The sequence below is a fragment of the Archocentrus centrarchus genome, chromosome 1 (assembly GCF_007364275.1).
Source record: "Archocentrus centrarchus isolate MPI-CPG fArcCen1 chromosome 1, fArcCen1, whole genome shotgun sequence".
Lineage (NCBI taxonomy): Eukaryota > Metazoa > Chordata > Actinopteri > Cichliformes > Cichlidae > Archocentrus > Archocentrus centrarchus.
This window is the reverse complement of record NC_044346.1, coordinates 11,116,829-11,144,513: the sequence shown is the minus strand read 5'-3', so window position 1 is coordinate 11,144,513 and position 27,685 is coordinate 11,116,829. Positions and strand designations below refer to the sequence as shown.

Sequence of the window (27,685 nt, the reverse complement as noted above, 5' to 3'; positions counted from 1 at the left end):
ATTCTGACATGCACCAAAATCTGTTTCCAAAAAGTACTTCTTGTTTGTGTCCAAAACATATTATTAGGATTAGGTCTCGGGTTTGGAGCGCTGGGGTTGGGGTCATTACTGATGATGAATTAAACCTCAGAGGGTTAAGTCTCTAGTTGTTTGGGTCTGTCCTGGATAACAACACAATTGTAATTCCTTAATATTAAATTGTCTTAAAAGTTCCCTAAAAACCTTTCATTTAATCCAAAAGATTACTAACAGGGCCTACAAAAATAATTCATATTTCTCCCATATCAGCATCTCTTCACTGACTACCTGTGAAATCCCTAAATAATTTTAAAATCCTTCTCCTTGCATACAAAGTCATGAATGATCATCCATCCATCCATCCATCATCTTCTTCTGCTTTATCCAGGGCCGGGTCACGGGGGCAGCAGCCTAAGCAGAGAAGCCCAGACCTCCCTCTCCCCAGCCACCTCCACCAGTTCATCTGGGGGGACCCCAAGTCGATCCCAGGCCAGCCGAGAGATATAATGTACCCTGGGTCTGCCCCAGAGCCTCCTCTCGGTAAGATATGCCCAGAGCACCTCACCCAAGAGGCTCCCAGGAGGCTTCCTAGTTAGGGCGCTCAACCCCCTCTTCACCATGACAGACCGGGGCAGTGTTCGCATCACTGCAGAAGCAGCCCCGATCAATCTGTCAATCTCCCGTTCCCCTCCCCCATCACTTGTGAAGAAGACCCCGAGATCCTTCAGCTCCTCCACCTGGGGCAGCAACCTGTCCCTGAGCTGGAGTGGGCACTCCACCCTTTTCCGGCTGAGGACCATGGCCTCAGACTTAGAGGTGCTAATTCTCGTGCCAACCGCTGAACCGTTCCACTGCAAGCTGGAGGCCACCACCTGATGAAGCCAACAGGACCGCATCATCTGCAAAGAGCAGAGACAAGATTCTGAGGCCACCAAGGTGGAAGTCTTCTGCCACTTGGCTGAGCCTAGAAATTCATATCTTGAAGACTTTGTATTACCTTAACATATAATAGTATACTTCACTGTCAGAATGCAAGCTCTTTGTAGTTTTTGAGCCTGGTTCTGCTGCAGGTCTCTTCCTTCCCACCATCACCAAGATCATGGGAACTGGAGCTATATAAGGCATCAGTTACATGGGGCTAGAGACCAGCCAGCAACCCCTAGCAACCACTTGTAGCTAGGGAAAGAATATTTGCTGACTGGTTCGTGAGTAATTGCTGGAGGTTGTTGTGAAATCAGTAGCAAAGACGGTGCTGTAACAAAAACTAATTGAATTGATGTGGCTGACTCGATGGATGGACTTTCTTTTTAATAGAATACGGCATAATGTATGATAAATTAAGCCAAATGAACCTGAGATGTAGGCGAGGACAGGAACAAGTAGTGAAATAAAATGTATTAGTTTGTCATTGCAACAGGAAGGGGAAAAAATTGTATTTGGCAGAAACATGAAATTGAACAAATTTAAGAAAGAAGAGAATGTGGAGGAGGACAAGTAAAGGGCAGCGAAGTAGAGAGGAGGCAAGAGAAAGAGAGAAATTGCTGGATGGAAAGGGGGGAAATTAAAGTTCATGGTGTGGTTCCCTCAGGGCATGACATCACTCTCTCTTAAGATCTCTGTAATAGTCGTCACCATGTGGAAGAGCTTGGAGTGAGCCTTCAGGCATCCCCGTGCACAAACCTGTGTATAGGAATACATGCTCTCACATGTCTATGAATGCAGAAGCAGACGCACACAACAATTCTAATTAAGTGGTTGTTCATGGTTTTGTGATATTTTACATTATGCAAGCAGTTTGAATTCTGTTTTGTATTCTATTTCTCTTTTGTTTGCTTTCCTTTTATGTGTAGTTCATGGGCGTACACTATGTCCACTCTGCCTGCTACTCCACCACAGTGTGATGCTGGATAATTGTATGTGATTACAGGTGCACTGGGAAGAGCTTCAGAGTGCAATCCCAAAAGTAAGCACTGCCGCTCTCTGAGACCAGCTGCGAGACCCTGCAGTCAGGCCGGACACATGAGGAGCTGGTTGACACGAAACAAAGTGAGCTTCAGATTAGCTGTCCGCTTTGTTGCTACAGGGACGATACGCAGCAGGAACTAAGAGCTCAAACATACACACACACAAAGAAATTAAAACAAACAAAAAACATCATAGACCTGCACGCTCATCCGCTCACACACAGCATGAGCTTTTCGTTTTGAATTTCTCTCTGCACCGTCTCTGCCCGGTCCACACAGTGACCCTGAAATGGTTGGTTACATCTTCCCTTTTCTTACTTCAATAGCCACGCTCACTCTGCTTTACTTTTCTTCATTCGTGCTCCATAAAAGAGTCCTGAAAGCCTAGAGTGTGATTTTCACACCCCTTTCTATCTGCTCAACTCACTAAAAAGTGATCCCTCTCCACAGCGATCCTCCCTTTCTCCCACTGGTTTTACACTTATCCTCATATCCCTCCCTGTCTCTTTGAGACCTCAACAGGTGTGACCTAATGCCTTACAATTCCCTCTTCATTTCCTTCCCCACTCCCTTTTTTTCACATGAAAGGCTTCCCGCTATCCTGAGCTCACCCTCATTCCTGCTCTTTCTTCTCGGTGCACCCTCACCCTCTTTTACTGCCCCAGGAGATAGCTTGGATAACAGGTGGAGCTGCTAGTTTGAGAGAATCAGGTTTCCATCTGCCTGAAATACAAGAATGCAGCATCACCGTGGGCTACAGTGAAGCTAAACTGTAGACCACGCATAGAGACGCTCTGGAAGCAGCCAGTGCGGCTGTTATGAGTGAATTCGATTAGAAAAGTGAACTTCTTGTCATTCAGCTGATTAGCTTTTAATGTTATGCCTTCCTCTGTAATTATTTTTCTCACAAATGTGGAGAAAACAAAAGAAGGCAAAAAAAAAAAAAAAAAGATCTAAAAAGGGTACTGGATAATGCCTGTGCATAAATGAAAACAATCACACAAGCAAGAGTGAACATACTACGCACGCACCGACTCCCTTCACAACCACTGAGCTTCTTTGGCTTCAACACGGCCTTGGCATCACATTACAGTAGCAGCCTCCACACAAGTATTCCACAGAGGCTCTGTGTACTACTGATGTAAATACTCACTGGGTGTGGCACAGTCAGTATTTACAGCTGTATTCACATCCAGCAACCTGCAGCAATTACATTACAGCGAAACAGCAGTTTAGGAAATATAACCCAGAGACAAAAAACCCTTGGTCATGTTAGGAACAAGTGCTCTAAAAACCACAAGAATAACCAATTGTTGCTGCTAGTCAATGTCCCACAGCTAAGCTTTAAAGTCTCTGTCTGCAGCCACTTTGCCATTGTGTGCATCCTCCCAGCACTCCACTGCTATGACAGGTCAGTTAATATTGACATTATCTCTCTCTACCATGGCAGCTTGAGCTGCAGGGAACCGCTCATTAGCTCAGCATGCACTTGCATGTGCCTTTCTATGTGGGTATGGGCGTGCGCACACACGACTGTGTTGATTGCCGGGACTGAAGTCATTATCCTCGTCAAACAGGTGTTAAAGAGACAGGGGACCCTCCCAATGTTTGCCTTTGAGAGAACAACAGAGATTGGTGTCATCTTTCAGTCCCTATCACAGACCTCAGCGGAGGGCATCTCGCCACTGCATTGTGAGAGAGTGGGTGTGGACAGTGTGGGTGTGGGTGTGTGCGTGTGTGTGGATGTTGGGCAGAGAGTGACTTGGTGAAGTAAAGTGTGATTTGCAGAGCAGCTGTAGCTTGATGTCTTGAGATAGATATCTGTGCAGATTGCAGGTTAAATATCCGTCTGAGGTGACCTTACATGATGAATATTATGTGTATAAACGTGTGTGTGTGTGTGTGTGTGTGTGTGTGTGTGTGTGTGTGTGTGTGTGTGTGTGTGTGTAATTATATGTGTTTCTCCCTGGGTGAGAAGTCATAACAAGATGCTTTGGTGATAGAGAGCAATGGATAGATTGAGGGTAGAAAATGCAGTGGTAATTGTACTGGATACACAGGTAATTGGAAGCTAAATTGGCTTCAGAATTAAAACCTGTGTACCAGAAAGGTTTGTGTGTGTGTGTGTGTGTGTGTGTGTGTGTGTGTGTGTGTGTGTGTGTGTGTGTGTGTGTGTGTGTGTGTGTGTGTGTGTGTGTGTGTGTGGACACATTTCTGTTGAGAGACAAAAGGGCAGATATATAACCATGAATTTAAGAAATACTAAATGAAAAAATTATTTAAAGCTGCTGTGGGCTGTCTATGTACATATGTGTGTATATATAGATAGATAGATAGATAGATAGATAGATAGATAGATAGATAGATAGATAGATAGATAGATAGATAGATAGATAGATAGATAGATAGATAGATCACCTGCAAATATCAGCATGCCATTAAGTCTTGTTTTTATGATTTGTAGCCTGTGGGTGAGTTGTTCCTTTTTATGAGTAGCTATTAGTAATTAATAGGTGTATCTTAACTGAACAACTGAGAAGAATTTTGAAAGTTTGCTTCAAAATCCATCTTTTTTTTTAACAAGATTTTTTTATTAAATAAAATCCAGCCTGATACACCAGAGGGTAAAATATGAACAACTTATTACCTCAGACATTTTCCTTAATTATTTTATTTTTTTTTTGTTTTTTTTTCACTTTTTAATTCAGGTCACTTCTGGAGAATATTTTCCCTGCAGTTAAATGTGTTAAAATGCTTCTTACATTCACACAGCATTAGTGCAATATCCATGAACCACCCTGACTGAAATGGGACAGACTGTCAAGGACTGTAAATAAGACAGCTTTATTAAAAGTATGGGCTTGCAGAGGACTAGCACTGGAGATCTGAAAGAAGTCAGAAACAGTCTGAAGGGAAAGTGGAGGTCAGAGGTGACCAGGGGGGATCACTGGATTTAAAGCATGTTAATTTATTCCAAAAAAGAAAAAGGAAAAAAAGAACTTGCTCTGACTCAAGGGCACCACACAGAGTGGCGCAGAAGGCTGCTCAAAAATAAAAAAAACTAACTCATGGTTAAAAACAAATGAAAGTAGCCCCATCAGACAGAGACAAAAGCCATAGCTGTGTCTGAGCAGGCTCGAAGGTTGTGAAAATGGTGATGGTATCATAGCAACTGGCAGACATCCAAAATGTAGGAGCAGTATTTCGCTATTTACAAACATGTTGCCGCCTGCCTGGTGTGGAGATCGGTGGAGATGGGTGACTGAGGGGGTGGGCAAGGAAGACAAGATCCAAAGCTGCAAATACCAACTGGTGAGCAGAGAGCGTGTAACATGTCAGCCAGGTGTGCAGTAGCGGAATTCTTAGCAGCTTGTAAAGTTAGAAAATGAATCTAAGATTTCCCTGGTGAGCCGTTATAAATCTTTTCTAATGTACAACCAAGTAGGTAAAGGCCTTACTGCTGCTACTATGCCAGGTTAGCAGTAGGTCAGTACAAGCTGCTTGAAAAGCTTCAGTGTCCCTTGATATCTAGAGAACATTGTGCAGATCATTGTCATTTCAAACACCTTTAGGTGTTCAGCAGGGTAGCGATTGGGCCTGCACGATCAAACTTCTAAAGTGGTCGTACAAACTGGAAGAACCTAGCTGTGACGTGGGAACCAGAGACCAAGAAATGTTACTGAAATTCAGTGACTTGTAGCAATGACAAGTAACCAAAGTGTGTGTGTGTGTGTGTGTGTGTGTGTGTGTGTGCGTGTGTGTGTGTGTGTGTGTGTGTGTGTGTGTGTGTGTGCGTGCGTGCGCCAAGTTCAACTGATCTGAACTTTGGTTCAGGGACCTGTATTGATAGAAGGAAAGAATGCCATCAGTGTACAATGAGCAAGTCACTCTATATGTGGCATTACACTTAAAGTGGTAATAACCAGTTTCTTTTTTTATCATAAAAAGTATCAAATGACAATTTCTAAACAAGGTGACGGGGGTTGCTTGTGCTGGCGGACCCACAGTTAATCTGTACCTCTCTATTACCACAACTAGACTGTTTTGGTTCACTCTCACTGCTCTCCGGGTGCCATTTCTGTGGGCAGAAGGAAACTATTTAACTGAAAAAGCAAGTATAAACTCATGTTACACAAACAACATTTTAAATAATACATTTTGAAGGGGTGAAACCACTCCTCCATATAAATTAATAGGAATTTTGGTATTTTAATGTTAAATGCAGAACAAAATCTGAGCTTCAGCACTGCAGATTAAGCTACCAATGGAAACTCAACATAGCATTATGACCATTTTACTGGAAACAAGGTTAGAAGACAATTGCCAAATGAATCTGGATAGAAAGATGAATGAATGAGCTGATATATAGGTTCTTGGGGAGAGCTCACTGGGGACAACTAGACAACGCAGGAAGACTATTTGGACTCTCGGGGGATGGTAAGTCTGTCTCTGAGGATTTATTGAGGCAATAAAAGATAAGGTCACTGTGTTGTAGACTTTAATATTAATGTGCCATTTAATGACCCTCACCATGGAAGAAACTAGGTTATCATTAGTAGTAAGATATAGCTCCAGGCAGTTATTTTGTGATATGCATGTAGCTGCACCACCAGCGGTGCTTCAGAGAGTTCCTCCTTAGTCAAATAATACATAGAGAAATTTCTTTGAAGTTAGCAAGGTGAAAGAAACTCCCCAGGGTAGCTCCCTTTCATTTGCAGTCCTGCCTATTATTGTCTCCCCAGCCACTTATACATATTCCCTAATATGTAATAAATAACCAAACTAATATTCTAAAATCCCTAAATAGTAAATGGTTATCTGCTTATTGCGAAAACCTGCATGTGTGTGTGTGTGTGTGTCTGTATGCGTGTGAATGTGTGTGTGTGTTTGTGTGGCGGGGAAATGTTTGGGGGCGCCGTCCACTGCGCTCTCGGTGCTGGCTGTGTTTCCCGCCCCCCGGTTTGGACTGTCCAATAGCAACGGTGGAAATTGTGAGATCCACCAATCAGCAGCGACGGATGATAGTGAATGGAAGTTTAGTTTTTGAGTTTGGGATAGATTAAGGGAGAGATTAAGGGAGAGGATACCGGTGTAAAAAGTCGCTTTAAACTAATATAAAAACTAGTTTGCGTTGATTAAAGACTGCGTAGGCAGGAGCTACTTGAATAAGGCTAAACAGCAGTCCTCTCTCTCTCCCCCCAAGGCTGTGCGGAGGAGAGGAGGGTGGCAGGTGTTCAGTGGAGGGAGACGCATCGCCCCAGTCGGCTCCCAAAGCCTCAACAGGGTTCCGACACGGAAGAAACCTGCAAATAAAAAAAAAAAAAACACCGCAAACTGAGGATAGAAAATCTCATGAGTACGTATGGACAACGATAAAAAATATTTTAAAAACGTATATTTGAAGTAGTTTTTTTCTTTTTTTTTTCCCGGGGGCTGAGCGTGGTTCTGGGGGACCGTTGGAGACTGGATAAAAAAGCGAGAGAGGCTCCAGTGTCGCAGTAACAGCAGTGAGAGTAACATTACCGTCTCTCTCTGTAGGGGCTTTTTCACTTAAAACCGGCTACTTTTTATTGTCTTGTAGTAACGCCTTTTCAGCAGTGCGCGTACACTAAGGTAGAAAACTCTCCGTTGTTCCTGCGAAACTTGAAATGCCATTATTTTTTGGCGAACCTGTTGTGTCATTTTTCCGTGTAATCCGAGCTGCGGCGCAGTACGGCACAAGTTAGCCTGCGTGTGGTGTGTGTGCGTGGGGAAAGAGTGTCCTTGTGGAGAAGAGTGGACATAATTTCGACCCACAGACACTCGGGTTAACAGTCAAATTGGATATCTTAAGTTTTGCTCAGATAACAGACTGCAGCCCACGCTTCTTCCTTAAAAAAAAGAGTCGGAGCGCCCGTTGCACACTTTGTTTGCGGAGCAAATCCCTGGGTATTCACAGAAATCAATTACTGGATTGATTTTTTCCAGAGCATGCACCCATACGTGCAGTCTACGGATGGATAACTTAGGTGTTTTATCGCTTCTCTGTTAATGCGACCACCGTGTAAACGGCTAAATGACCCGCGGGACAAATCCCCGGTGAAGACATCAAAACAAGCGCGGATTTGAGGTCGATAGCAGAGAATAAGCCGATAAGTCTAAACACACTCTAATGTATTAACTCGATCAATCCAGATGAAAATGAGGTAGGCGATCACAGGTCGCTGAAACGCCGCAGTTAGAGATCACGGCTCCGTTACACCGTGAAGCCCCAGATAAGTGAGTGAAAGTCAGTCAGCCTATTTGCCGAGCCTTCTTACCCCCACAGCCTACTTAGTTTTGGACTCCGGAGCGAGGAAGCGAGAGTTGGGAGTTTGTCAGCAGTGACATCGTTCAACTCCCGGAGCTCTCATCATCGCTTCCCCGGGAAGGAGAGAGCTGCCGGCGCTGAAGCCTGTCCTCCCTACCACCGCCACCGCTGTCCGTGCGGACTTCTTCTCATTCGTGCGGAGGGGAGAGAGAGTTGCAGAAGTAAAGCACAAGAAGCGGACCCTTTTTTCGCAGGATGAAGCAGGGAATTAGCCGTGAGGGGTCTCTGGAACGGGTGGAGGGAACCGCTACAGGGAGCCGGGAGAAGATGGTGATGAGAACCGTGACGACCCGGAGAGTGAACCGGTGTCTGCCTCTCTTTCTCCTGCTCCTTCTCGGCAGCAACTGCCACATGTTGCACGGCCAAGGTATGAGCTGAACTCCCAAATGACAGATGATGCACACGAAATAAGAATATTCCTAATTAGATATATTCATATATTTTTTAGTTGATGTAAGCAGAAAGCATATTGTTTAAATAAACGCCTCCATACAGACCCCTTTGTCACTGGAACCTTGCTGAACAGGGGCAAACTGAGATGGCAACCCCTAAACTGGAAATACAGTGATTTATCACATCAAGTTTATCACTTCGGGTAGTTGGGATATGTCTATGTCTGCAGGAGGGGGAAAAAAGAAGGGGTGGTTTTATGGGGCAAACGTTTTTTGGTGATTAAATTCTTGTTGTGAGAGAGACAGAAGAGGCTAGGTACTTTGTGCAGCGCATGCATTAATTATTATTATTGTTTCCATTCATACTGTAAATCGCAGGATTAAGTTATTGAGGATGTACATGGGGTGTGGGGGGTTAGTGTCACAGTTTCCAGGCACTGATAATCTCCCTCTTATTCAGTGACCTGCTTAGCTACAGCTCTTGATTTGGCACAAAAATGCACAAATACACAAACACGTAGACACACACACACACACACACACACACACACACACACACACACACACACACACACACACACGCACACGCACACGCAGCATCACACATTGTGTTCATTTAAGCTGTATCCCATTCCAGTGTTGACCCTGTTGCTTGGGCAGGTGTCTGGATTAGTATGTGTGACTTGTAGCTGCGTGCTGAGTGGAGTAATTGTTGAATATGGCAACAGGAAAGGAGACAGATATGATGAGATATTGATCCCTTACCAAAGCTGGAAATGGTGGGTTGCCTTGTTATAAGTATCTAAATGTTGTTGCTTTTTTTTTTTTTTTTGTCACCACAGTGGAGAGAAACTGTGATGTTTGTGCAATGAATGTGAATATTTTTTATGCACCTCATAGGAGCATGTGAGAGTGGGGAAAACAAAAGCAGAGAAAAGGTCAGACTAGTGTTGACACACAGTTTTTCTCTGGGTCACAGATGGTGTGCTGGGCAAAACGTAAGGCTGAGAGGGGGGGGGGTCTTAGGAATGTCTGTGCATGCATGTGTGTGTGTGTGAAAGAGAAGTGGGGGTGTGCTATTTGTGAACGCATGGAGGATATGTGTGCAGTTTAAGTGCAGGAAAACTGCCCCCATGAGTGTGAAGAGGAGGAATGGGGTGAGGGTGAGAAAGTCAAGAGTGTGGATGAGAGGGGAAGGAGGTGGTGTAAGAAGGAGTAGAGGAGGGAGAGGGGAGTGGTTAGGAAAAGGGGGTGCGAAGAAAAATGGACGGGGTGGGTTGGAGGAGGAATGTGGTGCACAGTACTTGTCACTCACAAAGCTGTGCCTGCAGTTCAATCAATGATGACGGTATGACAACACCTCTGTGCATGTCAAAAGTTGCTCTCCTCTCTCTTCTTTCCCCAGTCGTCACACTCTCCCATCTTCCTCCCTCGCTCTCTCCCTCCCTCCAGTGGCTGCAGAGTCAGCTCCTTCTGTCCTCCTGTTAATGTCAAGGTCTCACCACCAGTGCCCAAGTTAGTCGCCCCCACCCCCCAATTTTCCCACCATCAAGCCCACCAGCCCCTTTCAGCTGTCTGGGCTTAAGGAGTGGAGGAGGGTGAATTGGAAATTAGTGAAACAGACTGGTGATGAGGCTGGTTGTAGTGAAAAGGGGGTGGGGGTGGGGTTATTGATTTGATAAGCTGTGCCAGGCGGCCAATCGAAGGCTGTAGATTTTCCAGGTTCCGACCCCGTTATCCCAAGCATTTATCAGGACTTTTTATTTTAGGAGGAAAAGGATGAAATTCATGAGCCAAGGTTGAGCTTCCTGAGCCCCCACCCCTTTCACTCTCTCTCCTCCTTTCTCTCAGTCAATCGATGCCCACACCCGTCCTCATAAATGCGAGGGGTTTATATGAGCCAACTCTCGTCTCTGGGAGCACATTTAAATAAGCTCATCGATCTTTCATTTTAGAGTTTAAGTGACGGCAGCATTTTACTGTCCCCCCACCCCACCCTCTCTCATCTGCTCACCTCTCCACCCTCCCTTCTTTATTCATAACTTACCTCCCCCACCCCCATTCTCCAACCTCTGCCTCCCTGTCACAGAGTGGGTTCTGCTCCACAGCTGTTTGACTGATTCACATTTCCAGCATGGATTCAGACAGAGCCTCATTGTAGACTTTACGTATATTCTGGTGAAGTCAAGGATAGGTCGCATTCACTGTGTTTCCAAATGTTAATCATATTCTGCATCAATAACAGAGGGAGTCCAGAAAGCTTTACTGTCTTTAATATAGTTGTTCAGAGATGAAAACTCTGCAAAGATTTCTTGGTTTTCCTAAAAGCATCCTTGTTTTTAGTTTCACTACCAAATCATAGTGCCAAATGCTTCCAGCTCCATTCTACTGGACTAGCTTTTTATGAGTCACAGTTCAAAATAATCCTTATTTATCTTGGTAAAATGCCTCAGCTGTTCATCATCTGTCTGAAACAAGCTGTTTTAGCTCCTTTCCCTTTACAGCCACTCCCTTTAAACCATCTTTATCTGGATTGGCTGCCCCTTGTAAATAAAAGGTTTGAAAAGCAGCTGCTGTGCTTGCAACCAGAGCTGTGTGCCTGCGATAACTATTTTAAGTATATACCAGAGTAGAAAAAAATGTATATATCATATATCAAAAGAAAATAGATATATAATTAAACTGGACCTATAGAAGCATTATCGGTCCACTTTATAAAATGCAGCTTTTTCTGGCTTGAATCTGACTCCAGCATGCCAGCTGTTAAACCACTGCTTTTCTCTGAAGCACAAAATATAAACTGGAAGCCCAAATTTTTAGGGAACTTACTAAAGTTTACTTTCCTACCATGAACTTTGAAGTTGCTTCCTTCGTCAGTTACGCTGAGTTTAGACTTTCACCACAAAGCTGACCCACTTAGTGGATCTATCAGCGCATGATTAGGTTTGATATGACGCATCCCATTGGCTCTGCAAAGCCGGTGCTTGGTGCTGATTGGACCACTGGGCATGCTTAAGTGAATTGAGGTCAGAGATAGGACATTATATGGTGGGCTGGGAAAGTTCAGAGCATGATGTCAAAACCCAAATCGAATAGACTAGCATGCAGTTTGATGCACAAACTTCCACTCTCACGTACACACTGAAGTCCTTCCCTCTCATCAGTGTCAAACAGTGAAAGCAGACGTGGAAATTTGCTTAACCTTGGTGTAATGAGGAGAGGGTGGATTAGAAGGCTCATCTAAATGATTATCATTGTCAATGCTGCACTTATCGTGTTTTTTTTTTTTGTTTTTTTGAAACCTCACCGACAGTCTCATGAATATTATGCTGGTATTTTCAATTTTTCATCATCTTCCACTGATGGTCTCGCTTTTCCGTGGCAACCTTTGCTTACAGCTAAGAAAAAAAAGCAATCTTTTAAGAACAGTAGAAGCAATTTGTATTAGAGGCTGTTTGTTACCAGACTTATTATTGCACCTTTCATTACTTTGGCTTGCAACCTGGGAATTTTGATACAATTTAAAATGTACATGTAGTGCTTGTTATACACATGTTCTCTCTTTGCTCACAAGTATTTAATGCCACATTCGAATTCTGGAGCCCCAGCAGGGACTTAGGAGCCTGATGGATGTTGAATTTAAGTGTGTGTGTGTGTGTGTGCGCGCGGGCATGTGTTTCAGAGCAGACCAAACACTGGAGGACAGTGTGAATGTGTGTGTGTGTGTGTGTGTGTGTGTGTGTGTGTGTGTCTGTGAGAGTGGGGTTGCCTGATAGATGTCAGGTTAGTCAGGTCTTAGAGGAAGTGAGGTCCCTGGTCGACTCCCTTATTTCCTGTCTGTCAGGAGGAACAAATCACCACGTTTCCACTGCCACCTGACACTTTGCGCACTGTGTGTGGGTATGTGTGTGTTTGAGTGGGACAGAGTTTGTGTGTGTGTGTGTGTGTGTGTGTGTGTGTGTGTGTGTGTGTCTACCTGTTTCTGTGTGCATGCTTGGTTTGTGAAAGGGATTCTGGTCTTGACAGGACTGCAGACTACATACAGTATGTGTTGCTGGCAGGTGTGCATTATGTGTGTGAGTCTGTGTCAGACTGATGCTAACCCTCTATCACACTTAAATGTTTTTTTTTTTCAAAGTGGACAAAGTGGCAGTTTGAAACATACAACAGAAGTTGCCTAATGGAAGATAATCACCTGTGTGTTTGTGTGTGTGTGTGTGTGTCTGTGTCTGTGTGCACAAAAGTAAGGTACATCTTTTCTAACGCTTTTGATCACAAGCACACACAATCACACATGATAACTAATGTGACTTTCTTGGTGAGTCATTGAGGTTGTTGTAAAGAGGTCAGTTGTGTCATGCTTCCTACTGTACTACAGTGCTACTATGAATGTGGTGAGTTAAAATTATAAAACAGTCAACATATAAGGCCACAGATATAATTGACCAGAAGTGCTGTGTGTGTGTTTCTTTCTACTCAGTGTGTGCTTCTGCCCAGTCAGAATGGTATTTTGTCTTTGCAAAAAGATGCATTTTGTTGGAGTTTTCCCTCAAAAGCATCCTTCAGGGCTTTGAAATATGAACCAAGCGGGGTAGAATAGGCTTCTCTCTCTCTCTGGCTTCCTGTCTGTTTTGCTTCTTTTTGCGATTCGTTTTTTTATGGTGTTTGTTCTTCCAGTATGATTCTTTTTCTTCTTTTTGGTTTTGGGTTCTCTCTTCCTTCTGTCTCTCCACGAGGGACAAAAGAATCTATTGCTGCAGGCCACACAGGTGGAATAGAGGCTGTTTTGCTGTTTAGGTCTTGGTGTTTATTATGTAAGATAGGGAGAAGAGGCTGTTATTGATCCACTCTGTGTATGTGTGTGAGATGGGGGGTGGGGGTGTGTGTAACACAAAAAGCTTATCTAGTACTTTTTAAAATGTTTCCTAAGTGAGTCATCCAAATGAAGGATAATGACTGCAAAACATGCACAATTGGTTGTAACCACAACAAAGCGGAAGACATAGAGATTGATTGGTTGACAACAAGACAGATAAGTTTGTGTTCGTGTAATCACTCGCAAGTGCTGTTTGTTATCTCAGCTGCTGATTTATTAACTTGCGTCTCATATGTGTATTGTATGTCCCTGTGTGAAAATTTCCTACTCGCATACAGTGAATTGTGCGTGTTTAAGGGCTGTAGTGTCAGGGCTGATTGGCACACTGTTTGATTGTTTGGTCAATATGCTCTCATTTGACCAAAGTCTTGTTGGTCAGGCAATCGGCAATGTTTCTTTAATCAGGAGAAAAGAGCTACATCAATAGCCTTCAAGGACTGTGCACTTAGTTTTTGTAGCCCGAGCTGTGGTCTTGCCCAATCTAATGGTCTAAGTAATTTAATATTTACTTTGACTTATACTTCAGAGTTCGGAACAGGGTCCGGACTATTTGACTCCACGTCCAAAAAGATGTTGGCGCGACCGCCACTTTGTTGAAAGACATGGCCAAAAAAAAAAAAAAAGGCTTCTTGTAAACCGTGATGAACATTTTTTCCTCAATTATTGTATAATCAAAATGTTGAAACTGTTTAAGACAATGATCAGTGAGGAAAATTATTGTTAATTGCAACTTTACTTGTATTGTTTTAAGATGCTCGTTGCAGGTAACTCATTATATATGCCTGTAATTGCTGTTGTTTTTCTGAAAACGGTTGGCAGCAATATTGATAATTTGTTAAATCTGTTCCCATGAATAAATTAAACATGGAACAGATCATAGGATTATAAGCTGTACTATTAATCACAGATAATGTTTGTTTTGTTTTTTTAACAAATTATGCTAAAAACACACACATGGAAGTCTTTCATATTTATTTATTTTGTCTTTCTGTAGCTTTGGAAAAATATGCTAAAATCTAATATTATGCCTGGGTAGTCACAACTTTAATATGCGACATCCACCCAACAGAGAGCAAAGTGAGGGACAGGCAGGTTTGCTGAACAGCTGCTGCATAGAGGAACCAAATCAGCTCACTGTCAGAAGGGAAATTCTTTTCTGGTCTGAACCTGAAAATTATTTTTTATGTTGTACGTTGGAGCGTCTGACATTTGGCTTTAATGTTAAACACTTGTTATTGGAATTAAATAGGACGGTGACCTCTAAATTCAGGTTTTGAGCAGTTTGCCTGAGGGCTACAGCTGTGTCCAAAGGTAATTAATTAATAATGCAATGTTTGAATTTGGTAAGGATCTAATTGAGATCAAGCAACAAAGAGTCAAAGCAAGACTTTCTAGTGGCTGCTGTGCAAATTATTGCCAGTCACGCACTAATATTATGAGACCTCTGGCTATTGGGAAACCAAAATGGCTATTAGGAGTTGTTGTCAAGGATAGTTATTGTCAGTGTTGAGGAGTGACAGAGTGCTCGCGTAGCAGCTTAGTAATACTTCACAAACTGCAGCATATAGTGTCAAGTCTGAATTTATAACTGCAATATCCTTTGACAAAATCCTAATATATAAGGTGGGATTTTTTTTTTGAGTTGCTAAAGTCACTAAATAAAGTATCTGAATCACTGATTAGTCAGGTGCAGCCCTACTGCTGACAGATCTGTACTTCTACTGTACTTATTATACTTATTAGTATTCTGAAACTGTTTATTGATACTTTTACTTTGATCTCAGTACAGCTCATCACTGTTTAGAAGCTAAAGAAACAGGTCTTTCCAAGATGTGGTAGAGACCAAAAAAAGGAGTAAAAGACAGCATTATTAGACTTTGGATTAACATTCATCAGGTGACCAAAAGCACAACTCCAACTACATCTGTAGTAGCTTCCTGACTGTGTACACGATCAACTGTTTGACAACAAGTTTGCCCTATCAACTTTAAAGGTGTTGACAGTTTGTGTCAAATTTGTGTTTATAACTTTGTGTGGTCAAAAAGAGCAAGTCATTGCAGGTTTAAACTTCACAGCACATTACAAGCAACCAACAGACTGATAAATTAAAGAGACGAAGTCAAAGAGACTACAAACAAAATTCCAAAAAGTGAATTATGATCAGCCTCTTTTTAAGGGTTGGAGCGTGAACATGCACAGAAGAAACACATTGCGGTGAATGTTTTTTTTCTTCCTCCTGCCAGTCAGGTGCAATTAAGAGATAACTTTAGAAGTATATTAAAATAAGCTGAGGTTCATATTGACAGCCTATTTTTGACATTATCATTAAAGCACAATACTGTAATGCTCCCTTGCTAAGTAGAGCCTCCAACACTGAGCTAAAACAACACCGAATACTGAACAGTAAAAGCATTTTCTGACTTGAGTTATTTGTATTTTTTTTTTTTTTTTTTGTGGAATGTAATCTCGGCTGATTGTTCCTTTTGAGACCTTTGGGTATTTTCTTTCTAAAAAATCTTATTAAGAAAGATATGAAAAGCAGGGGAACTAGAGGTACCAGACAAAAAAAAAAAAAAAAACCCAAACAAACAAACACAAAAGACCTCGTCAATTGTGAAAGGAGCTTTGGGAAAATATATTTAAAAATGTCAAGAAGTAAACTGGCACAATTCATTCTTGTTTGTGTGAATATCTCACAGCCTTTCTTTATTCTTTTTGGATAAACCCACATATGACAAATGGTCATGTTCATTTCATATTTTCATCGCTTACACTACAAGCTGCAGCCAGAGGATGATGAAACAAGAACTAATAAATGAAAGCCGCTGTGACAGCTTCGTCCATTTTATGGGTTTTAATGGTATTACGCACTTTGAACCCTGTGATAACAGTAATCACTGCAAAGTTATGTACAGCTGAGTGCCTTTAAAAAGGACCACAGACAGCCGCATGAGGATTAGCGTCTAATCAGGGCAATAATTAGATGGGTTTCACATGGAAAAATGTTTGTGAAACCTATTTTGTTTATTAGCACTGAAAGTTGTTTGCTGCATATTTCAAAGCTGTAAGTGTGACCCTGTGACATTATGCCTATAACCATATTTCCCGAAGCTAGTTAGCAGATTATTTTCTCCAGGTCTTTTTTTTTTTTTTTGGTAGATCTTAAAGAAGAATTCAGGAGGAGAAGTTTCATCATTGTACTTTTAATTAAAAACTGCAAAGCAGTTAAGAGCGCATTCTGTATTTCCTGTGCTGTACAGAATATAAGTTGAGCTTTATTTATTTTAGTTACAGACTACGATATGAAAATGACCTCTTTGATCTTTGCATAAACTGCTTCCCAGCACCGTTGGTCTTTTATTTGAAACTTGAAAATCAGGTTAGGAGCAAGCGACAGCAAATCCAAACTATCACATATCAATCGTGTAGTTTTGTAATGGCTAAACTGATTAGGTGCAGCTGATACTGTTAGCAATATTGCTCTTGTAGTTTAAGAAATATCTGGTCATAAATGGTCCATGACCGGGTTCAGAATAAAGTGTAATATAATTGGCAATCACTGGGATTGAGCAAATGTGTTAAGTCAGCACTCATTTTTCTAGTATTTTAATGCAGTATTGTGTACATCCATGTGTACTAGATTTCAGTGTTATTCTTCCTTGAGTTTCTGGTGTGTTGTTTAGCATGTTATAGCAGGTTTCCTCCGCATGTTGATATGTGGAAAAGTGTGACACCTTTTTAGTACTGTGTTGCGTCACCTACATGCAACACATGACAACGAAAATAGTAACCCACTTATAGGAAAAACTGTTCAGTAGGGCTACTGGAAGACTGCATCTACACAGGGATACTTTACAGATCTACCAATTAATTGATAATGTAAAAGAGAGTGCATTTATTCGAGTTTATATATAGTGGTTTTCTTCACATTGCACAGTACATGCTATACATTCTGTTGCAGTGCTACTTTACTGTAGATTCCTGTAATTTGTAAATAGTCAGTGACAGTCTGTAATATTGCAGACAGCCAAAGTGTTGCATGCTGCCTACAAGTTTTCCAGATTTAAATATACACATACTGTATTTTGTGTGCGAGTAGTGTTTTCTCAAAACATTCATATGCAAACAGCAAAATAGAAAATCTCTTGTTTGTAGTTCTTAGTCAGTTACAGTTATGTAAATATTTTATTACATTTGACTGAAACATTACTGTATAGAGAGAATTTGGAGTAACTGAAACGCCTTTAAAACGACACTGAAACATCACAGATTTCAGGTTTCCCAATGAGTTACAAAAAGCAATCTAGGAACAGATTTCTATTTACAGGAACAACTGGTGGAGCTAAAATAGCAGGTGGCTAGAGACACATCAGAGGCACACACACACCCACTTTCCTAATACCTGGGAAATGCCTTTAAAATCCCAGACTTGTACTGCCAGTCATTTAGTGGCGGCACTAGATTAGTTGAAGGCTTAACAGCAGTCTCTCTGTGAGGTGAAGACAGTGACTCTTTTTGCCTCATCCAGATGGTTTCAGTCAGTATTGGGATTCAAACGGGCAACCATCCAGTGTATCATACCCGAGGCTGTCTCTCTTTCTCTGCACTTTCTGTTTATCTCTCACTGTGTCTTTTCTTCCTCTATTTCTCACTTTTCTACACTTTGTCTTTCAGTGAGGCCACTTTAACTGTAGTATCCACGGGGCGTGGAGTGATATAGAGTGGTTGTTCAGTGGAAGAACATCAAGGGCCCTCTTCCCCGTGCTCCCTGCACCAAATCCACCTGGATGAGGCTCTTTATTTGTTTGTATATGTTTTTCATCGTGATGGGGCCAGCACAAGTTATTTGAATAGGATCTTTGCATAGTCACGGAATATTTCTGAGGTCAAGCTTGGCCGAGCAGAAGTACGGGAGTGTATGTCGCTGTGTGTATGAGAGCAGCATGATTTACTCGTTCAGTGCAAGGGCTTTGCCCCTGCTGCAGGTGTGTGTTCTCAGCTTGACGCGTTTGATCTGCCACAGGTGTTTGCGAGGGGTGGCTTTGTATGTGTGCTTGTGTGTGTTCCTGGACACTCGTTTGCTTATGGTGATTTATGCTATAGGCTCAGAGCAAAAAAGACCCTTTTTGATCTCATCCAGCAATAGGCAGGAAGTACTATACTCTGTGTGTGTGTGTGTGTGTGTCTGGGTGGGTGGGTGTGTGTGCATATGAGAGAGAGTGTGTCTGGCCAGAGGTTTTTAGCTTAGTCCTTTGATCCAAGTAGAGGTAGGCATACCTCTGTGAAGAGCCAACCAGCATTATGGAGACTTGGCTTGCACTACAGAAGTATGTGTTTGCGTGTGTGGGTGAGAGTCAGTGTGGCAGAAGTGTGTGGCCAGAATAAAAAAAGTTGTGACTTATATTTACTGCGTGCACATGTGCACAGATCAACACCCTGCTATTGTGCCTGTTGTTGTCTCATCATTAATGGTGATGAAATAATAATGATGTTCATGTGTCTTTAGTTTCTAGACTGATGCACAGTTCTGGGGGGAACCCAACTTTTTCCTTTGCCTCTGGCTTATGATCTATAATGACTTTTTAATGACTAATTAGATGATTATTAAATATTTTCATATTGTTGCATATTGGACAACATAGGCAAATGTTGGCCAAATTATATGTTTTGTTTTTAAGCAGATTGGTTCTCCATGTAGGGAATCAGCCGGGTAGTCAGGGTCACGGTAGATCACCATAAGAGGTTTTACAATCTAGATTGCTACATGTGGGCCCACTTTTCTGCAACTAGAGTGGATTTTTGCTCATTTGTGCCATCACTTTTAGTATTAAAGTACTGTGTTTGGTGCTGACTAGTGCTGGATTGCAAAATGAATCGGCACTACTATTTAGTGTCTCGTTGTATGTATTTTTGCTATGTTAGCTGATTAAATGAATGTTTTGATTTACTCGGGGTTGAGGAGATAATAATCAGGGCAGGCTGTTCCTTTAAAAAGTGAGAAGAAAGGTGGTTTTGATTGATGGATTAGGAAATGAATGGCCACAGATGGATGAGAAGATATGCTGATATGAAGAAAAGTAATCAAGAAGAGAAAAGTAATTCAAAAGGAAAGTAAAAAAGAGGGAGGAGAGTCACTTATGGGGTCACTGGAGTAGATAGATAGATGAGAAAAGTCTGCTCAGAAACGAACAGAGATAATCAAAGATTCTTAGTCAAGACAGATGAAGTGAGCTCCTCAAATAAAAGACTAAGACGTGGGAAAATAGCTGGCTAACAGACTCCCTTTATCTAATTTTTTAATTCCCCCCTTTGCTCACTTCATCTTTCTCTCCAATCGTTGCCCATCATTCTTGTCTCGTATCCTTCCCTGCCTTACATCTTTCTTTCCTTTCCACCACTTATTTCTCTTCTCCACTCACTGTAATTGGGAAGGGGAGGTACGCACACATTCATCTCATTAAGTGTGCACACAGGCCCACACACAAACACACGCCATTCTCAGAGACATTTTGTTATCCTATAGTAAAATGAATTTGTGTGCACTGAGCCACAAGTCGTCTCTCACAGGATTCACTTTATCTTGTGAATGTGGGAGTAGAAGGAGAGAAAGGCAAACAAATGAAAATAAAATGAAAGCATTCGAGCGAAAGAGAGAAATTAATTATCTTGTTTGCCTGTTGATGCAAAACTTTCAATAGTGCCCTATGCTGAGCTCCTGTGCTGAACAAACACAACACACATGCACACACTCACCACACAAAGACTCTCAAACCTCAGTCATCTTGAGTTATATTCCAACCTGGAGGCTCAGCTATGTTCTGTGTGGTGGTTGTGCTTGACTCAGCAGAATGTTCACGACAGTCAACAGTGCCACTCATTGTTTTGTACGGTCGGGTGCATTTTCAGCCTGTCATCACATCACTCCGCTGGACATGACATTTACCTTTGAATGCTTGTGAGTGCAGCAGAAATGTGTTTGCAATGTTAAGCATCGGATTCATGCTTTACCTGTAGAAGTGTTTTCGATGTGAGTGCACTATTCCCGGTTTGCAGTAGAAAGTAGCAGTTGGGGAAAAACAACAACAAAACGCTGATTAATTTATGAAGAATTTATGAGGGAAAAAAAGGTGTACATTGGTACTGCAGTCTTAAAATGCAGGAGATGACTTAAGTACTACCATACTAATGTGAGTAAAAATACATTTTTCATGCAGGCCCTCACCAGATTACACCATGCATCTTGTGCTACTTTCACATGACAGCAAAATAACAATCTTTAATGAATTTTACATTTAATTATCTTCTCTATTAAAAAAGACATGAAATTTATCAAACGGATCACTTTGGATACAAAAGAGCGTAAATGAAGCGATTGACTTGAGAGGAGCAGTTTTTAAAAGATGATACCAGGAGAAGTGATTTGTTTTCAATGCATGGGGTCCCAGTTTATTGGTTGATTTGTATGGATACTTCTGTACCTTGAATGTTTTGGTGCAACCAAGGACAATCAAAAGTTTAGAGCAAAGTTAATTTCATTATACATAAGGTTATTAAAAGTAATCAGTTGTGTTCTGTAGAGAGTTCAAAAGCAACAGTTAATGATCAATTAAAAATAGTTGTTAGGATCCCGGTATATGCAATCAGTCATACTACACTGTGATATGTGTTTTTTGTAAGGGTGTAAAAAAAGCATTCATTTAACTAATTTAATTAAACTATAGGCCGCAGACAGTTATATGCAGGATGTCATTTCAGCTCTCCCTTCAGTTGTAGCTGTTGCCAAAGTGCGTTAATGCAATTTGCTTCTAATATTACTTCACATGAAGGGAAATTGGATGTCTTATGAAATGTAAATTTACTTTAAAATGTGCATTATCTGTTAAATATTTGGGCTATAATACAATAATATTTATAGGACTCTGCTACGTGACTCAATTTTTATCCTCAAACAAGCTGGCCTGGACTCTTTTCTCTCCATTAAATTGTCTGTTGCTGATGTGGCTCTTATTGATGCTCATACCAGCTTTAACTGATACTCCATCCCTCCTTCTTATGGTGCACTCTTCCTGGTCCAGCATCTCCTAGTGCACTGGGTATGCATTACAAAAACTCTGTGAAACCTACAGGTTTGCTCTCATTGCAAGAAATTAGAGGTCAACATGTCATTGTTGTTTGGAGTCTCTCACAGGACTAAATTGATTTTGTAAGAGAGGTTTTGATACAATAACTCATGAAGTGTGTTAAGCTGTTCAGTTAATCTTCCCTCAGGGCCTTCAACAAAAGTGTGCAATTAGTCGGGTTTTAAATCTTTGCATCAAATCATTATTCACCTCGGTCCCTGATGAGTTCTTCTCATTTACTGCAGTTTGATTTTTATCTTTATTTTTTAATGGACAATGTGACTGTTATTGCCCACAATGTGTTTGTCTCTATTAGTGTTTAGACAAGACTCAAGATAGGTTGATAGGGAAGACAAGCTAAGCTCCTCTACACAATAATTCAGTGATCAGGAAAACACACAAACATATAAATTACTGGCTTTAATGAATAGGGAAGAAACAGTGATAGACATTATATACTAACCTGTTATTGACCTTGCTGATTATGGGTTTCAGTATAGCAGTTTTTCAGTTATCAGTATTGAATTTATTCCTGATGGAATATATTAAATAAAACACTGGCTCTGATGCAGCCTCCTCACTGCCTGTAGTCACCACGCTGTGGTCTCTGTGATCTGATTTAGTATAGCATCACCAGTATTAGACTGTCACCTCTGAAGGCTGTCATGCCACAGAGAAAAGCATTTGCAGGCAGTGAGAGAGCAGAGCTGTGTTTCGAAAGCAAGGTAGCACAAATTGACGAATTTGCCATTAACACTGCAAACTTATGATCAATTTCTTTGATGAAAAGCATGTCCGATTTCCCAATTACACTTAAAATGCCAAAAATAATGAATTTTGTGGCAGTGATATTCAGTTAACTGTAATTAAATAAGCGTAAACAGTATAAAAGATGGATGCAGCGTTTGGGTATGGAGAGTGAAATTGACGTGGAAGTGCCTTAAATGTGAATTCCAGTCTGATAGAAGTTTCTGGGAAAATGGACTTCGGACTTGACCTCTGCAAACACTTTCCTGATGAGTTTATAGGCTCAATCATTCATTTCAGGTCAAACTGAATAAAATGTTGGTCATTCTGTATTTCAGTAAGAGAAATTGATACTGACAAGTCATTAGCTAATGAGCATGCAGTTTTGTATTTAAATCCACCCTTCTCTCATCACATCTGACTTCAAAACAACAAGATGGTGAACGCAAATAGGTCAAAGACTTGAAAACAGGGTTTCACAACCAATGGATGGTATCATAGTAGCTGTGTCCATCTTTTATACTGTCTATGTAAAAAACACAGTCTAGTCTCTTTTATCAGCAGTAACTGTATGTGGCACTTCTGTGTGCATACATGAAAAGCCTGAGGAAGGAAGAGCATCAGCAAAGCCCCTCTGACTACAGCACAGAGCAGGCTTCAGTTACAACAAACATGACATTGACTACACCAGTCACAGCATGAAAAGCTGGTCCTTGGGTGGAGGAGGGTTGCAAAGCTGCTTGTAGAGGAACCAGCAAGGGTAGGCAGGCTAAAGCAGCTTAAATAGCATACTCGCTATAAGATTTGCCAGTTGAATCAATAGAACCCTGTCAACTGACACATCAGCTTATAGTGGAGGCAAGCACTGAGACTTTTGACTTTTTTGAACTGTTTGGACTAACAGTTTGTTCAGTTTAATTCATAAAGCATCAACATAAATTAAGTAATTAGTAAAGAAAGATGTTTTTTTGGAGTTTGTTTAGTAAATTTGAACACCAAGATTTCACGAAACTCATTGTAGAGGTTCAGCTTCTCAGAAATGGCATACAGCTCACAGATGTCCCGGTCAAAGAAGTCAGCCACCTGTATCGTACCAATCAAAAGACACACCTTCTCATTTAATGGTTTTTCATTATTTAAAAAACTTAAAAATTGTCTGCATTGTAGTCATCCAAACAATGAAAAAATACATATGGAATTATTTAGTAAACAAGAAAGTGTTAAACAAACCAGAATATGTTTTATATTTTAGATTCTTCAAAGTAGGCGCCTATTTGCTTGGATGACAGTTTTGCACATCTTGGCATTTTCTCAGTCATCTTTATGAGGCAGTCACCTGGAATAGCTTTCAGTTAACAGCTGTGCCTGTCAAGAGTTCATTTCTTGAATTTCTTGCCCTCCTAATGTGTTTGAGACCATCAGTTGTGTTGTGTAGAGGCCGAGTGGGTATACAGTAAATGGTCCTATTTGAGTAATGTTCTAATCCATATTATGGCGAGAACTAGTCAACCAAGTAAAGAAAAATGACCGTCCATCATTACTTTAAGAAATGAAGGTCAGTCAATCCAAATAATTTCAAGAACTTTGAAAGTATCCTCAAATACAGTCGCAAAGACCATCAAACGTTATGATGAAACCGGCTCTCATCAGGACCGCCCCAGGAAAGGAAGACGAAGAGTTTCCTCTGTTGCACAGGATGAGTTCATCAGAGTTACCAGCCTCAGAAACTGCAAATTAACAGCACCCCAGATAAGAGCCCACCTAAATGCTTCACAGAGTTCAAGTAGCACACACATCTCAACATCAACTGTTCAGAGAAGACTGTGTGAATCTGGACTTTATGGTCAAATTGCTGCAAAGAAGCCACTTCTAAGGAAGAACATCAAGAGGAAGAGAATGTCTTGGGCCAAGGAACACAAGGAATGGACATTAGACCAGTGGAAATCTGTCCTTTGGTCTGATGAGTCCAAATTTGAGATCTTTGGTTCCAAACATCATGTCTTTGTAAGACACAGAAAAGGTGAGTGGATGGCTCCTACACACTTAACCAGCATGGCTACCACATCATTCTGCAGCAACATGCCATCCCATCTGGTTTGCGCTTAGTGGGACCATCATTTGTTTATCAACGGGACAATGACCCCAAACAAACCTCTAGGCCAGGGCTATTCAATTAGTGGCCCGGGGGCCACATCCGGCCCGCGGACCCCCTTTGACTGGCCCACCCCTCGACTGACCCAACGTAAGCTGCAAAAACGCAATTAAATCATATTTGCTGTGAGAGTTTTAAAAATTCCCGCCCTTCCTCTTGTACTTGAACGCAGCCTTTATTGTGAATTCTTTTATTTATTTTTATGATTTAGTTCAATTGGTAGCATATTTAGAGTTAAGTCTCAAGAAATAATGTAAGTAGGGGTCTTCGGCCCAGTGGCATCTCAAAATTTTCAAATCTGGCCGAGAAGAAAAAGTAATTGAATAGGCCTGCTCTAGGCTATGTAAGGGCCAGTTGACCAAGAAAGAGGATGATGGAGTGTTGCGTCAGATGACCTGGCCTCCACAATCACCTGATCTAAACCCAGTTGAGATGATTTGAGATGAGTTGGACCGCAGAGTGAAGGCAAAGCAGCCAACAAGTGCTCAGCACCTCTGGGAACTCCTTCAAGACTGTTGGAAAACCATTTCAGGTGATTACCTCATGAAGCTGATTTAGAGAATGCCAAGAGTGTGCAACGCTGTAATCAAAGCAAAATGTGCCTACCATGAAGAATCTAAAATCTAAAACACATTTTGGTTTATATTTGAAGTTTACTACATGATTCCTTATGTGTTCCTTCATAGTCTGGGTGACTTCAATATCAATTTACAATGTTACCTTTACCTTGTTTTTCCCTAACAATGCAATACTCTTTGCTATTTTTGCTTTTACATGACTAACATGAGGCTTCCAGCGGATTTTATGATCCAAAATCACACCCAGGAATTTGTACTCATGCATCCTTTATACATAAATTGTTTGCCGTCACTTGTACTTCATCAGTTAGGTATTGTTTTCCAAACCACATATTTTTTGTTTTACTCAAATATAATGACAATTTATTGATATTAACAAATTGTCATCAAATTTGAGTACATGTTACTCATATGTTTGAAATAAAGATTTGATTGATTCACTGATTGATTGATTGGGGGAAAATGAAAAGATAAAAACATTGACTGAGAAGGTGTAGTCCAAAATTTTGACTGGTCCTAAAAAAAAAAAAAAAAATTTCAATTCGCCCTGCGGGGCAGTTTTTGTCTTCTAAGCTCAGGTCTCTTACCAGAGACCTGGGAGCTTGAGTGTGTATCTTAGCTGTTCCTAGGACTGCACTCTTCTGGACAGAGATCTCAGATGTTGTTCCTGCAGTCTGCTGAAGCCATTCTCCCAGAGTGGGTCACTTCCCCAAGTGTTCCAATTACCACTGGGACCACTGTTACCTTCACCTTCCACATCCTTTCTAACTTCTCTGAGGCATTTATTGAGCTTCTCATGTTCTTTCGTCTTGATGTTGCCATCCCTTGGTATTGCAACGTCTATCACTACGGCTTTCTTCCTTTGTTTGTCCACCACTACAATGTCCGGTTGGTTAGCCATCACAGGTTTGTCCGTCTGTATCTGGAAGTCCCACGGGATCTTAGCTCTGTTATTCTCAACCATGCTTAGGGGCGTATCCCATTTTGACCTCAGGACTTCCAGGTCATACTCAGCACAAATGTTCCTGTATACTATGCCAGCTCCTTGGTTATGGTGTTCCATGTATGCCTTGCCTGCTAGCGTCTTGCACCCTGCTGTTATGTGCTGGAGTGTCTCAGGGGCATCTCAGCACAGACTGCGCCCAGGGTCTTGTCTTGTGTGGTAGACCCCAGCCTCTATCGAACTTGTTCTTAGAGCTTGTTCCTGTGCTGTGCATGATTAGTGCCTCTGTGCTGTCTGTCAGTCCAGCTTTGTCCAACCATTGGTAGGATTTTTTGATATCAGCCACTACTTCTATCTGGCAGTGGTACATGCCATGCAGAGGCCTGTTCTTCCCTGATGGTTCTTGTTCTTTCTCCTCTTCTTTCTCGGGTTTCTGCTGCCTGAGGTACTCATTAAGCACATGATCCTTTGTGGCCATCTTCCTGATGTACTCGTGGATCTTTGTTGTTTCATGTAGGATAGTGGCTCTTAGGGCTGGGCGATATGGACCAAAAGTAATATCTAGATATTTTTTAGCTGAATGGCAATATACGATATGATATTTTTCTATGGATCTGCCGGCTGCATCCTCGAAAAAGACCCACTTCCGCTATTATGCACATTAATAAGTGTTCTGAGTTAATTAGCTGGTTAGAGTGTGGCACTGGGTATCTTCAATATTGAACCTTTTCACAATATTCAAATTTTCTAAGATACTGAATTTGGGGTTTTCATTAGTTGTCAGTTATAATCATCAAAATTAAAAGAAACAAACATTTGAAATTTATCAGTGTGTGTGTAATGAATGAATATAATATACAAGTTTGACTTTTTGAATGGAATTACTGAAATAAATCAACTTGTAAATAAATCATGATATTCTAATTTTATGACCAGCACCTGTATATAATGAGTGAGTGTGTACAAACTTTTGACTGGTACTATAGATAGATAGATAGATAGAGGAGCCCTCTCCAGGACAACCTAACCTGTTTTGATGTCCTTGAGATCCTGACAGTTTGTTTTTTAAGTGAACCCCTGAGTAGTTTTCTGCCTGTACAGCACAGCACTCAGCTCTAATTTCTGCCCTACATTCATGGACAGCCACCCACCTTCTCAGTTTCTGAGGTCCAATTTGTACCAATTTATGATAAAAATGTTTTGGACAAAACAGGGTTTGACTTGTCTTGCACAGTGAAACCACAAACACTTATGTGGCCAGTGTAACCTTGGTATTATAACGGTAATCTGTAATCGTTTTCCTTAATAATATGATAGTGTTGTGTAAAAGCCAGTGTGTGGGTTTTGCTCCAATAATCCACTGTTCTAAATGTCATTCCACGGCTCTAGGCAAACATTATGCTGATTACAGCAACCATCATTTGTGAACAGCTCCTCATGCCCAGCAGAGACACCTTGAATATTGTTTACTTGTGTGTGTGTTTGTTTTTTGGTTTGCAATTTACTTTTCAGGTATAGTTCTTGGCAAAATGTACTTGATTGTGTG

The 27,685-nt window shown here is 41.3% G+C and overlaps 1 protein-coding gene across 1 annotated transcript in view; it reads left to right on the top strand.

Annotated features, from left to right (window-relative positions):
* Nucleotides 1–7,484: 7,484 nt before the first annotated feature.
* Nucleotides 7,485–27,685, top strand: part of LOC115786848 (protein sidekick-1) — a 288,838-nt gene continuing 268,637 nt past the window's right edge. The window contains exon 1 of the mRNA XM_030739306.1: nucleotides 7,485–8,698. Within this exon, the coding sequence (XP_030595166.1) occupies nucleotides 8,527–8,698 (172 nt within the window). The 5' untranslated portion in view covers nucleotides 7,485–8,526. The remainder of the gene's footprint in view (nucleotides 8,699–27,685) is intronic.